The sequence below is a fragment of the Alligator sinensis genome, unplaced genomic scaffold (genome assembly GCF_000455745.1).
Source record: "Alligator sinensis unplaced genomic scaffold, ASM45574v1 scaffold4_1, whole genome shotgun sequence".
In the NCBI taxonomy this organism is placed as follows: domain Eukaryota; kingdom Metazoa; phylum Chordata; order Crocodylia; family Alligatoridae; genus Alligator; species Alligator sinensis.
In genome coordinates, this window is record NW_005841887.1 from 3437487 (window position 1) to 3450269 (window position 12783).

Here is a 12783-nt window from a genome sequence, read left to right on the forward strand (position 1 = left end):
GTCTAGGGAGATGGCTGATGTTTACTCCGGTGGTCGATAATAGACCCGGTTGCTCCCCATTATGCATCCGACCTCCCCAAGGGATAGCTTAGTTCTCCATTCTTTTACGACTGCTTCTTCTCTCTTTACAGAGAAGTAGCCATCAATACTTCTTTCATCCCCTTCTACCGCCTGGTGGTAAGCGATATGCGCCCATAGGTCGTTTGCATTCTCTACGCGGCGGGTCCCGGTGCACCAGGGGCAGCACCCGATCAGGTTTATCTCCATCACTGTGCCCTTAGATCCCATCCTCGTCGCCATGTCTCGGCCGGCCGGAGCCAACTCGAGGTGTTTTAGAAATTACTCGTTCGTTGGGCGGGCTGGTGAATGGAGAGGCAGACAAAGCTCAATGGTTGCAAAAACTTTACTTACGCCGCTTGTAGCCACGACGCAGACGGTCCAGTCGTTTGAACAACTATGTGAGTTGCTCCAGCTGGCAAGGCTCAGGCCAGCTAATCCGTCCACAAATTAAGCCGGCAGGGAAAGGGTACGTCGAGGATTGTGCTCGGCGACGGGGAGAAGAATCGATAGGTGATCAGTCTGTCGATCAGCTCAGCCACAAGTCAGATCTCTTTAGAGGCACTCTGCAGTGTGCTCAAAGTTCTCCGACTTGGGCGGAAGTCACACGGAATTTTAAACAGCTAGCAAGCCAATTACTAGCCGCCACGCAGGAATAATTTAGAACTGGTCAATAGCAGGACACAAATTTGCATTCAAATGGCGGGAACCCTCTTGCACCGAGGTTTTTCTGTTGCAACAAAACCCTTTGCTGTGCAAGAGGCTCTCATGTGGCGGGAAAATTCCATCATGCCGAGGCACCAAAATCACTGGGTTGTGACAAAGATAAGAGCTGATGACATCTCTGTTTCCACCACGCTCCGCTTATCTAGAGCACATCAGTCTGGCTTAGCTGGACTAACATTGTCTAATTCGGTGTGACTCCACTTACTGCTAGGCCGTGTTTTTTTCCTTCAAGATTTTGTGGGGGGTTTAGTGCTTAAAGTGCTCATAGTTTTTAGTATATTTCAGTGATTTTTTTTCTTCTTGACCATTGAAAGTCCTCTCAAAGACTTGCTCTGCCCCTTTATAGAGCATGAGTATATCTCTGGGTAGAACCGACTGCTTTTCTTGACCCTTGTGGAGCCCTGTTACTGAAGGAGACCGATCCCCCTTTAAAAATGCCTCTTCTAATATTATAAGGGAACTTGAAGAAAAAGTCTGGGTTTTTCTCTTTATTGAGTTTTCATGATGCAAAAAATCCTCCATCCTAGTTTTGTAGCTGAGATACTGCTTTTCTAAACATCCCACCCCACCTCCGCTAGGGAGAGGAAGGAAAATGGTGTTAGTTATAGGTGCGTGACATCTCTGGGGCTGAAAGCGGACATTGCCTTTTGCCGCCACAGCATTTTTTATGGCAGGACAAAGCCTAAGAAAGCAGACATCTGTGCCCCTTCCCATGTGAGAAGTTAATCAGGTGCACAAGTACCTGCCTGCAACTTGTATTTGTTTCTCTGTCTTGCAGCTGCTGCTTCTGCTTAGGATGTGCCACGCAAAGAAAAAGCTGTATAGCAGCATTTCTTCCTAGAGGAAGTTAGGAAATGTTTCCAGGAATGGAGAGTATCAAAATGTGGGATAACCACGATGCCATAACTAGGGGCCCACCTAAATTGCAGAAGTTCACGCCACAGCAGCGCCTTTTAATTTCACTCTTTTTGCCATGCAAACTGTGCTCCCCACCCTTACCCTAACCCCCCCACACCTCCCTGCTGCTCAGTGGCCAAGATGCAAAAACCATGGCATGCATCTTGGCTACTCAACGGCTGGGGGAGAGGGAGGGAAGGAGGAGGGGCACGGTGAAAAGTGTGAGTTTAAGGGTGCTGCTGCGCCACGAGCTTCCACCACGATTTAGGTAAGTCCCTATCCATAACAGAGGAAATCCCCTGAGTCTGTGTCATGCAGAATCCCCATTAAGAATCAAGTTCCTTTATGTTTCATGTAGAGTGGTACCGAGATAGCTTATTGGTGAATATTTCAATTTAAAATCCTGTTATAAATATTGTTGTTTTCCTTTTGTTTCAGACGGCTGTTATTGTAAGTGGCATTGGCACAGATCTGAGGCTTGGTGTGGGTCCACTTTCCAGAGCCTTGCTGAAGAAGGCTGGACCAGCCCTCCAGCTGGAGTTTGCTGAGAAAACAAAAGGACAAGTAGCTAATATAGGGGATGTGTTCCAAACAAATGGATATAATCTGCCCTGCAGTTTTCTGTTTCATGTTATTATTCCTACCTGGGATCAGGGGAAAGGAACTGCCTTGCAGGTAGCAAACTTTCTATAGCTTTTTCTCTGACTACTGATTTTGTATGAATGTGCTCCTTGCTAGACATGTAAACAGATTTAATGGGAATCCTGCACTAAATTTGCATGCTAGTACTTTACAGAGAATAGGTTGCATTTATTTGTTTGACATAGATTTCATAGACGTTCTCATCGATTTCATAGACCTCGTAAGATCATCGAGTCCAGCCCCACGCCCCAGGGCCGGGAAGTCAGCTGGAGTCATAGGATCCCAGCAAGATAAATGTCCAAATATTTCTTGAAAGTGTCCGGAGTAGGTGCTTGCATCACCGCTGTGGGGAGTCTATTCCAGGCCTTGGGGGCTCAGACAGTAAAGAAGTTTTTCCTTATGTCCAGCCTAAAACGGTCTTGCAGGAGTTTGTGACTGTTGGACCTTGTCATCCCTTGGGGTGCTCTGGTGAACAGTCACTCCCCCAGATCCTGATGTACACCCCTATGTACTTACAGACTGCCACCAAGTCACCCCTGAGCCTGCACTTCTCCAGGCTGAAGTGTCCCATGGCTCGCAGCCTCCCTTCATAAGGCCTGTTATCCTCCCCTCTGATCATGTGCATGGCTCTCCTCTGGACTCTTTCAAGCTTCTCCACGTCCTTCCTAAACTGTGGAGCCCAGAAGTGGATGCAGTGCTCCAAATGCGGCCTCATCAAGGCCAAGTACAGTGGGAGGATGACATCCTGGGTCTTGCTTGAGATGCATTGGTAGATGCAAGCCAGAGTTTTGTTCGCTTTGCCAGCTGCAGTATCACATTGGTGGCTCATGTTCATCTTGTGGTCAGTCACGACAGCCAAGTCTCTTTCAGTCGTGGTACTAGTGAGTGTAGCTTTGCTGAGCCTATAAGTGTGATGTGGGTTTTTATTCCTGAGGTGGAGCACCTTGAATTTCTCCATATTGAATGCCATCAGGTTTTCATCCACCCACTTTGCAAGCCTGTTGAGGTCGGCCTGAATCACTAGCCTATCCTCAAGTCTGGACACTCTTCCCCAAAGCTTGGTGTCATCAGCAAACTTGGCCAGCCCACTTTTAACACCGGTGTCCAGATATGTGGATGTCTGTTTATCATTGAGAGGTTTTTTTTAGCATCAATAGAAACTCCCTGGGATTAGAGATTAAAGACTGTACTCACCAAAATGATCTTTGATGTGTTCTACAGAGCCTAGGAGACATAGTCCAACAATGCCTGAAGAAAACCCAGGAGCTGTCTTTAAAGTCTATCACTTTTCCAGCAATCGGGAGTGGTGGGTTTGGATTTCCCAAACCCATTGTTGCTAAATTAATGTTTGATGAAGTATTCAAATTCAGTAGCAATCACAACTTGAAGTCTCTTCAGAAAGTTCACTTTTTGTTGCACCCAAGTGATACAGATAACATTCAGGTAATTTCTCTCCAAATAATGCCTTTCCTGTTTGATTTTGTTCTAGTTATTTATTATCAATATAATGTAGTTAAGCTGGGTTTTTTTATAGGCCAAATTTAGTATTTTATTTCCAAATGATTTCCATGACAGCCTTATGCCAGTCTCTCAATGAGCCTGATCTTGTGACTGACCCTCATGTTGAAAGTTCTGGTTCATGAAAGATGGGCCATTGAGGTCAATGTCTTGGAATCAGAAATCCATACTCAAGCAAACTGCCATTGACTTTGAGAGTTTGTCTATATAAATAATATTCAGTGAAAAGTGAGGAACGATCTCAGGATTTGGTCTTCTGAATGAGTGTTACAGTGTCAAACTCTTAAGGAAAAGCTGAGAAACATCTCAAGTGGATTAGTTCTGCTTATAAATATATTAATGTTTGAACCTGTTTCTCCTGGCCAAATCTCTGAAGCCTTCACCGCAGCTGATAAATTTTGATTCTCTTTCTAGGCCTTTACTGATGAACTACAGTCTAGACTCGGAGGTAAACGCAAGGCTGCACCCCCAAACCCGAGTAAGTTTGTTTGTTTGGTTTGGACTTCTTTAAAGCAGTTTTAGCCGTGCTGGTGACAAGAGAACGTAGGTTGCAGGCCAGATAATATTGTTTCCTTTCGAATGGATTGACACTTTAAACCTTGACTGTGAAAATCTGGGAGAACACATTGTGTGGTGGTGACACTTCTGCTCTTCGGAGATGGTGCCAACCTTGCTACTTGAAGGAGAATCTGCTCCTACTATATACAGCCCAGGGACTGTTCCATCCATTAGGTGTTCGAGGACATAGCTGCTACTCACCCAAAAATTATGCATCTCAGAGGACCAATTCCATTTAGCCTCTTAGGCACCTAGGTCTCTTTGACAGAAAAAAGGAGCAATGGTCTCAAGTTGCAGCAAGGGAGGTTTAGGTTGGATATTAGGAAAAACTGTCTCACTAGGAGGGTGGTGAAGTGCTGGAACAAGTTACCCAGAGAGGTGGTGGAATCTCCATCCGTGGAGGTTTTTAAGACCTGGCTAGACAAAGCCCTGGCTGGGATGATCTAGTTGGGGATGGTTTTGCTTTGAGCAGGGGTTGGATTAGATGTGACCTCCTAAGGTCCCTTCCAACCTTAACTTTCTATGATTCTCTGGTTCTGTCTCCCATTCTTGCAAAGGGAAGTTTAGTATATCTCTAGAAGCTGATTGTATTCTAGTTTGGGAAAGCATGTTGCTCTCCAGTTCTCAATGGGCAACCTTTATGTACCTACAGCTAAGCACTGAGCAGAGAATTGCCTATAGGCAGCCAGTAGGAAACTCCGGACGTACAGGCAACCCACACTTTGTGCTCTTAATCGGTTCCCGAAAAACCGAGCATTAAGTGAAACGAGTGTTAAGAGAAACTGAAAGTATTTGACAACCCACGATGATGATCACAATTGTTTTTAATGACCAAGATGGTGACCGCAAGTGTTATAAAAAAACTCGCTGAGCGCTAAGTGAAATCAGGTATCAATTTAAAACGAGCGTTATAGCGAAATAGTGCTAAGCGAAACAGTGTTAAGCAGGGGTTGCCTGTATGCCTTACTTAGGGCTACATAATAAATGCCTCCATTATCTATCATACAATCCAACTTGTCCAAAGGGGTGGAAAAGGAAGGCATGTATGACCATAGTGAAGAGAGGAAAAAGGAAATGATCCTATGAGCCTTATATCCAGTAGTTTAGTTGATAGGGCACTTTTCACAGTGAAACAAACGAGGGATTAATGTTGTGGCCGATTTGAAAAAACTGATATTTTTGCCACTTGCCCAATCTAACCATATCCAGCTAACAAGCATATTAACTTTCATCTTGATGGAAATGAGTCAGTGCCTGGTTGATTCCTGTTCCTTATACAGCTTGTGAAAGCAGAAAGCAAAACGCTCATTTGCTCGAGGATAACAGCGGATTTATGTAAAGATCAGGGGTGGTTTCTTTTCCACTTACTAATTCGTAGGAGGACGGGCCTGCCAGCACAATCGTGAAAATATGAGTGAGCAGCAGGTAACACAGGTGATGAATTCACATCAGCACAGAGCCCATCTCTTCTGTTGAAGTTCATAGCAAAACTTTGTCAACATCAGTGGGCTAAAGTTATAGCAATATCTAATAGGTGGGAGGTGAAGGGTAGGTAAAGACCCTACAGAAGCTAGAAATCTGGGTTTAGAAATCTTGGTGCCAAAGAAGATATTTCAAATTTGGAGAGGCCAAGTTGCCAGCATGTCGCTAACTATGCAAGGCATATGTAATCTCAAGGAAATAGCAATTTTGCTAGAATAGACCTCTCTCAGTATGTTTGTAATTACCTTGCAGCTTTCTTTGGGCAAGTTTCAACTCCAGTACTGGGAGTCCACGAGATGCAGATTGGTTCCATAACTTTCCAGGTAGCGACGGGAGACATCACCAAGGAAAAAGCGGATGCTATTGTAAACGTATCCAACGAAACATTCAATTCCTCCTCAGGTACTTTATTGCCTATATGCAATTTAATGATACATTCACTGCCAGTTGTTGAAAATAAGGGAAAATATTTTCCATATTTAAAACTTTTGTAATAAAGTATTTTCATAGATTGTAAGGCCGGAAGGGGCCTCGGAATTTCATCGGGTCCGGCCCCTTGCACCAAGCAGGAACGATAACTGGGGGTCAAGTGACCCCAGCAAGGTGACCGTCCAGGCTCCTTGGCTGTTTCTCGAACTGTGTTGACGGTTAACAAAACAGTAAATCCATAGAGGTCTCAGTTTTAGGGGAAAGTGCCTGCTAGCAATTCCCTCTCATTTATAACAAGGAAACTTCCGTTTCAGCATATGTGCTTATCCCAGCTATGACATAAAGAGGGCAACACTCTGTTAAGTAAACAGGTCTTAGTGCCCAGGTGCTGTACAGATCCTATAAATAGGTATATTTAGCTAGTGGTGTATGAAGTATTTAAGGTATGTGCAGATTATTATATTTGTTTCACAATAACAGTTGTTTCAATAAATAGAAATGTTAGAGCCTATAGCCCCTCCAGTAAACTGTGACCAGCACTGCTACAACACATCCCATATGAAAATAAGCCAAAGCAACCAGTGAGGAACTAAAGTTTTACATATTAAAATGCCATTACAAGAAAAAAAATGTGATGAATGATACAGTACAAACCAAGGAGACAGCCTGGTAACTGGTGCATTATAAATTGATAAAGCTATGGCATAGCACATCTGCAGTCAAGAATGAATGCTATATATTTTTTGCAGGCAATACGACACATCATGCTGATTTCTAAGCACAGCAGGAACTAGCAAGGCTCAACATCTTGCAGATTTTGGGCTCGTGGGAATTTTAGCCACAGAAGGAATGTAAATTCCGGCTCTCACTGCATGAAAACAGGGCAAAGTTTGAGAGTTAATTAAAACTTTTTCATTAAAGTGTGATATGATTTTTTAATAGTTTGACTTGCCAAACTGACGTGCTTCTTCTTTTTTTGATTGAAGGTGTCTCCAAAGCAATTTTAGAGGCGGCTGGACCCCTGGTTATCAAAGAATGTGCCCAATTAGGTACAATATAGCTATATGTTCTGTTTAATTTTTTTTTCTAAACTCGTTATTTCTAGAATTGGAATGGCTTCTTACACTAACTCATGATATGGCAACATTTTCTAATCCTATCAGATAACAGGCAAATATAAAATGTATTATAGAAAATAATTTTAGCTTTTCATAGATTCATAGATTGTAAGAGGCCAGAAGGGACCTCCAAAGATCATCAAGTCCAACTCCCTGCACCAAGCAGGAAAGATAACTGGGGGTCACAGGACCCCAGCAAGCTGACCGTCTAGTCTCCTCTTGAAAATTTCCAGGGTAGGTGATTGCACCACTTCTGGAGGGAGCTTAGTCCACAGTGTGAACACCCTGACTGTGAAGAAGTTTTTCCTAATGTTGAGCCTGAATTGATATTTCAGGAGTTTGTGGCCATTACTCCTGGTTTTCCCTTCAGGTGCCCTGGTGAACAGTTGCTCACCGAGCCCTTGATGTACTCCCCTAGTGTAGCAGTGAGCTGCTACCAAGTCCCCTCTCAGCCCTCTTTTCCTCAGGCTGAAAAGTCGCAGATCCCTCAGCCTTTCCTCGTATGGCTTGCCTTCTAAGTCTCTGATCATACGGTTGGGTGGCTCTTCCTTGGACTCTCTCAAGCTTGTCCACGTCCTTGTTAAAGTGTGGTGCCCAGAACTGGACGCAGTCCTCCAGCTGCGGTCTCACCAGTGCTGAGTAGAGCGGAAGAATCACCTCCTTGGCTTTGCTGGAGATGCATCGATTGATGCATGCCAGAGTATTATTTGCCCTACTGGCTATAGCATTGCACTGCCATATTCATACTATGGGATATTATTACCCCCAGTCCCTTTCATTTGTGGTGCTAGTCAGGTTGGTTCTGCCAAGCCTGTAGGTGTGTTGGGAATTGCTCGTCCCAAGGTGGAGCACTTCACATTTCTCGACATTGAACTTCATCAGGTTTTGATCCGCCCAACTACCTAGCCTGTCTAGGTCCACCTGTATCCATAGCCTATCTTCAGGCATGACCATGCTTCCCCATAACTTGGTGTCATCTGCAAACTTGGCCAGTGAGCTCTTCACCCCCACATCCAAATCATTAATAAAGATTTTGAAAAGTACTGGACTGAGCACTGAACCCTGCATGACACTGCTGCCCTCTTCTTGCCAGGATGACACAGATCCATTCACTATGACTCTCTGGGTCCTGTCCTGCAGCCAGTTTCTCACCCACCTGACTGTCTCGAAGTTAAGCCCACAATCTTCCAATTTTCTCGCAAGGACATTGTGGGATACTAAATCAAAGGCCTTTTGGAAGTTTGTTTTTGAATATTTCCACTCTCAGGGCAGTTGTCACTTGGACAACAAGTATGTTTAAAGAAGGAAGAGAATTGGAAAGGCAGAGATTTTTGGAGCTTACTGAGCATTTGAAAATAAATGTAGTCTTAGAATCTGAATCATGAAGAAACTTTAGCATGTGCCTCTTTACTAAGATGAACAGTCGTAGTGACTTTAGTAGAACTTTATGCTTACATACTTTAAATTTCTTCTTGAACCAAGGTGTCTGCAATTTTGGGAGTGATCTCACTTATAGACAAGTTGATGGAATTTGTGCCAGGGACTCAGTGGGTGCAGGATCGGTCCCCTAAATACTGCTGTCACAACCCAAAGGGTGTGATTTTTGTTTTTGTGTGCTTTGGCACCACTGAATTATTTTCCTGCCAATTTGTAGCTTTCTTTGCAGGGTGCATTTCTTCTTTGCAGCTAAGAAATGCTCGGTGCAAAGAGTTCCCGCCATTTGTATTCTAATTCGAGTCCCATTATTGGCTTGCGTTAAATCATTCACACGTGGGGGCTAGGGATTGGGTTGCTAGCCGTATAAAAAGCTTGAGTGGTTTCCGCCCAAGTTGGAGAACTTTGAGCACGCTGCAGAGTGCCTCTAAGGAGATTTGACCTGAGGCTGCTGATCGATAGACTGATCACCTATCGATTCTTCTCCCCGTCGCCGTTCGCAAACCTCGACGTATCCCTTTCCCTGCGCGCAAAAAAAGGACCCACGGAGCCTAGCAAACTTCGTGTGAGTGAACAAAAGGATTAGAGCTCTTTTGTACGAGTACTTTCTTCGGTTGACACGATGGGCTCGCATGTTTAGAGCCTTCAGCTGGATTGGGCTAGAGTTCGCGAGTTTAGAACTCTAGTCCGCCTCTCTTCTTTCCTGTCTGTAACCGCAACTCAAGCAAGTTTTCCTGCCCGCACCGCGACCATCTTCGGTGTAAGTAAACAATCTTTAAATCAACCATTACGCGTCCGTGCCTAATTCCAGCGTGTCGCCTGTTCTCTCCGACCTAGCGAGCCCGGGCTGCTGGCCACAGCCCGCGCGGTGCAAAAAAGGGCCCGGATCGCTCCCCGCCACCTGCACGTGGCGACGAGGATGGGATCTGGAGACGGTTCACACAACTGCTAGTTTGGGGTCTTTCAGATTTGAAAGTGCAATTGAAAGTATGTATTTAATTGAAAATATGTAACTCTCTATATACCACATGTAGGCGCTTTTCAATAGCCTTTCTATTCTGTTAGATTAGTACTGAAATGAAATCGTTGTCCACTGGGGTTGAACCCTACTAGCTTAAAAAAGACTGTCAGTACATATCATGAGGCATAAAATGAAAGGAAGACCCCATGAATTTCAGCAGATAAATCCCAACGTTGCACCTTTTTAAGCCGTTTTTTTCTTGTCACATCCATGAGTTATTCCCTTTTGCAAGCCTGATCTGGCAAAGTACTGAAGATGGCCTGCAAAGGACCTAATGCTCTCATCTCCTGGGTCAATAAGCATGGAGAACTCTGAACATTTTTTAATGGGCATGTATCTCTCATTCATTGTCTTTTGCTGTGTTGGGCGATGTGTAGCCTTAGAATGAAAACAGACATTATGTGTGACGCACAATTAGCTGTGCTGCGATATGCTGGCAGCAACATGGAGCATGGGCTGCATATACGGAGCCAATGAGAGTTTCCCCCTCCCTTGCACTCGCAGATACATGCTGGGGAAATGTGTATCACGGCTGTGTTCCAACATGGGGCACATATCTGCAAGCCAGAAACATGTACCCTGCTTTGGGGTGAAGCCCTGCATTTTCCTGCTTACCCAGACACTCCCTGGAGGCTTCGGGTATTTGTCTGAGTAAATGGGGAAACCCCGACTTGCCTCACTTACCCAAGCACATATCAGGAGATCCCTGGGACTCATCTGGGTAAGCAGGGAAAATGAGGCAGGCACCCCCCAAGGCATGAGGGGCCTGATTCTGCCTGGAAATTCCTGGGGTGTGCAGGACCAGGCCCATAAGCTTACCGACTCCCTGCCTGGGGTAGCTGGAAAGCACAGGCAGCTTTGGGCAGCCTGTCCTCTCCCACCACAAACAAACAGACATTGGTCATGATAAAGCAGCACAATTTATCGCTCCCTTCTGTCATGGCCACCGATTTGAGCATTTGTGGTGTGCCAAAAGGCACGGACATCTGTTTGCTTTCACTATATGCCAGTATAACATTTTTTTACGGTGGCACAAAGGCAGCACTTGTTTCCGCCCTTACACTCACAAAGCCACTAGAGTTTTGTAATGTAGGTTCATTTTACATTCCAGACAAAATAATAATTTATAAGACTTTTTGCTTCCTATGTGCCTCAGGCTCCTTAATGTAGCCCTGTAATCTCCTTGTCTTTTAAAAATCAATCAGCTTGGCTCTGAGATAGTAAGAAGTTATCTCTGAAGGTAAGGCAGAAAATAGGGGGTTTTCAGGCAGAAATTGTGTAGCCTTTCTGCTGGCATACATTCTTAGAAATGTGAATACAAATTAAATATTTGTAAGTTAAATGTGAATTTAGAAAGCTGGCTGTGTTAAATGCTAAACTGTCCGTTGTAGAGTTTCCCGGTTTTATTGATAAGTAAGGCAGGAAATGATGCATGTGTGCACAGTTCCCAACCAATGGAAGATATGCTAAGAGTAGCTAGCAGTGAAAACAATAATTGGGCAAAGCTGCTAGAATATCACTAGGTGTGTATGGATAAAACATATAAGATAGATTCTCTTACTACACTTCTGCTTGCAAGAATCAGGCAAGTTTATCTTCTGAAGGTAAATCAGCATTAAAGTCAGGGAAACAATTCCCCACCAGCTGAAGATACGTTATAACAGAGTTGATCTGTTTATCTTATGACTCATTTTTTTAACTTCTGTCTTCCAGGTGCACAGCGTCACAGTGGCTTCATAACCACTCAGGGCGGAAAGCTGATGTGTACGAATATTATTCACCTTGCTCCCCATAACAACATCAAAGGCCAGGTGTCTAAAGTGCTCCAGGAGTGTGAACTGAAAGGATACAAGTCTGTCACCTTCCCAGCAATTGGAACAGGTTTGCATTCCCTTAGAAAAGTATCAAATCTCCTTTGGTTTAGTCTTTATTTAAGAAAGGTGATGGATTTGGGGAACGAAATCAATATTATTATCACACCTGAGATGGGAAGAGGAGTGTCAGCTGGATTTTGAAAGGAGAAGCCTAGATCTTTTAACTAATATTTCATGCACTAATGGCATGTTTTAATACTGTCACTTTATTTTACGGGTTTTATTGTAATTATTTATGTATCATTAGCACCTACAGGCTAGACAATTTTCCTTTTTATGTTGGTAGAAGCATAATCAGCCCAAATACTTGCCAGATCTTTTAGACCAGTGATTCTCAACCAGGATGCCTAGGCACCCTGGCATACTTTGAGATCCTTTTGAGATTGCCACGGGGTGCCATGTAATGTTAGCACTGGTGGGTATGCAAACATGATTCACAAGATAAACCGAGAGATTTCAAATAGGAATCTGTACTATTAAAATATATTGTTACTTGCTGTAGTCTTTTTGAGTTCTTTGAAACTGAAGAATTGCGCTATTCTTTCTTCTGTCATCAAAAAATTAACGACAACTAAGAGTTGGCACTTTTTAAGGGGTGCCTTGAGTCTAAAAAGTTTGAGAATCACTGTTCATGCTTCATAATACTGGGAAGTGACTGTGTGACTGAGGAGCCACATTCAATAGGTAAACCTTGAATAAATCATGTAGCGATGTGCAAGGATCAATCTACTGTTCATGCTAATTAATAGTACATTGATACTGTTGTAACATTATCCAGAAAAAAATGTTGCATTTTAGTATTTCTCTAAAAAATTAGATGTAGCGTTTTTAGTCTGAGGAACATTAAAAGGACATCTTTTAATATGAGCGAACAATTTCATATCTTTTTTTTCTTTTTAAAGATTCCTGTAACATTTTATTTAAGGGAGCCACCCTTTTTATGTCAAAGGAACTCTAAACCTGAGGAAGGAGTACCACATTTACTCAAATACTAGATAAGGGTTTTTTCCCCAGCCAGCCTGGGGAA

At 43.7% G+C, this 12783-nt stretch overlaps 1 protein-coding gene across 1 annotated transcript in view; it reads left to right on the forward strand.

The window, feature by feature from the left end:
* PARP15 (poly(ADP-ribose) polymerase family member 15) overlaps positions 1-12783 on the forward strand; it is a 35104-nt gene that overhangs the window by 8676 nt on the left and 13645 nt on the right. The window contains exons 4-9 of the mRNA XM_025196949.1: positions 2119-2355; positions 3544-3765; positions 4255-4318; positions 6133-6282; positions 7296-7358; positions 11596-11763. Of these exons, the coding sequence (XP_025052734.1) occupies positions 2119-2355; positions 3544-3765; positions 4255-4318; positions 6133-6282; positions 7296-7358; positions 11596-11763 (904 nt within the window). The remainder of the gene's footprint in view (positions 1-2118; positions 2356-3543; positions 3766-4254; positions 4319-6132; positions 6283-7295; positions 7359-11595; positions 11764-12783) is intronic.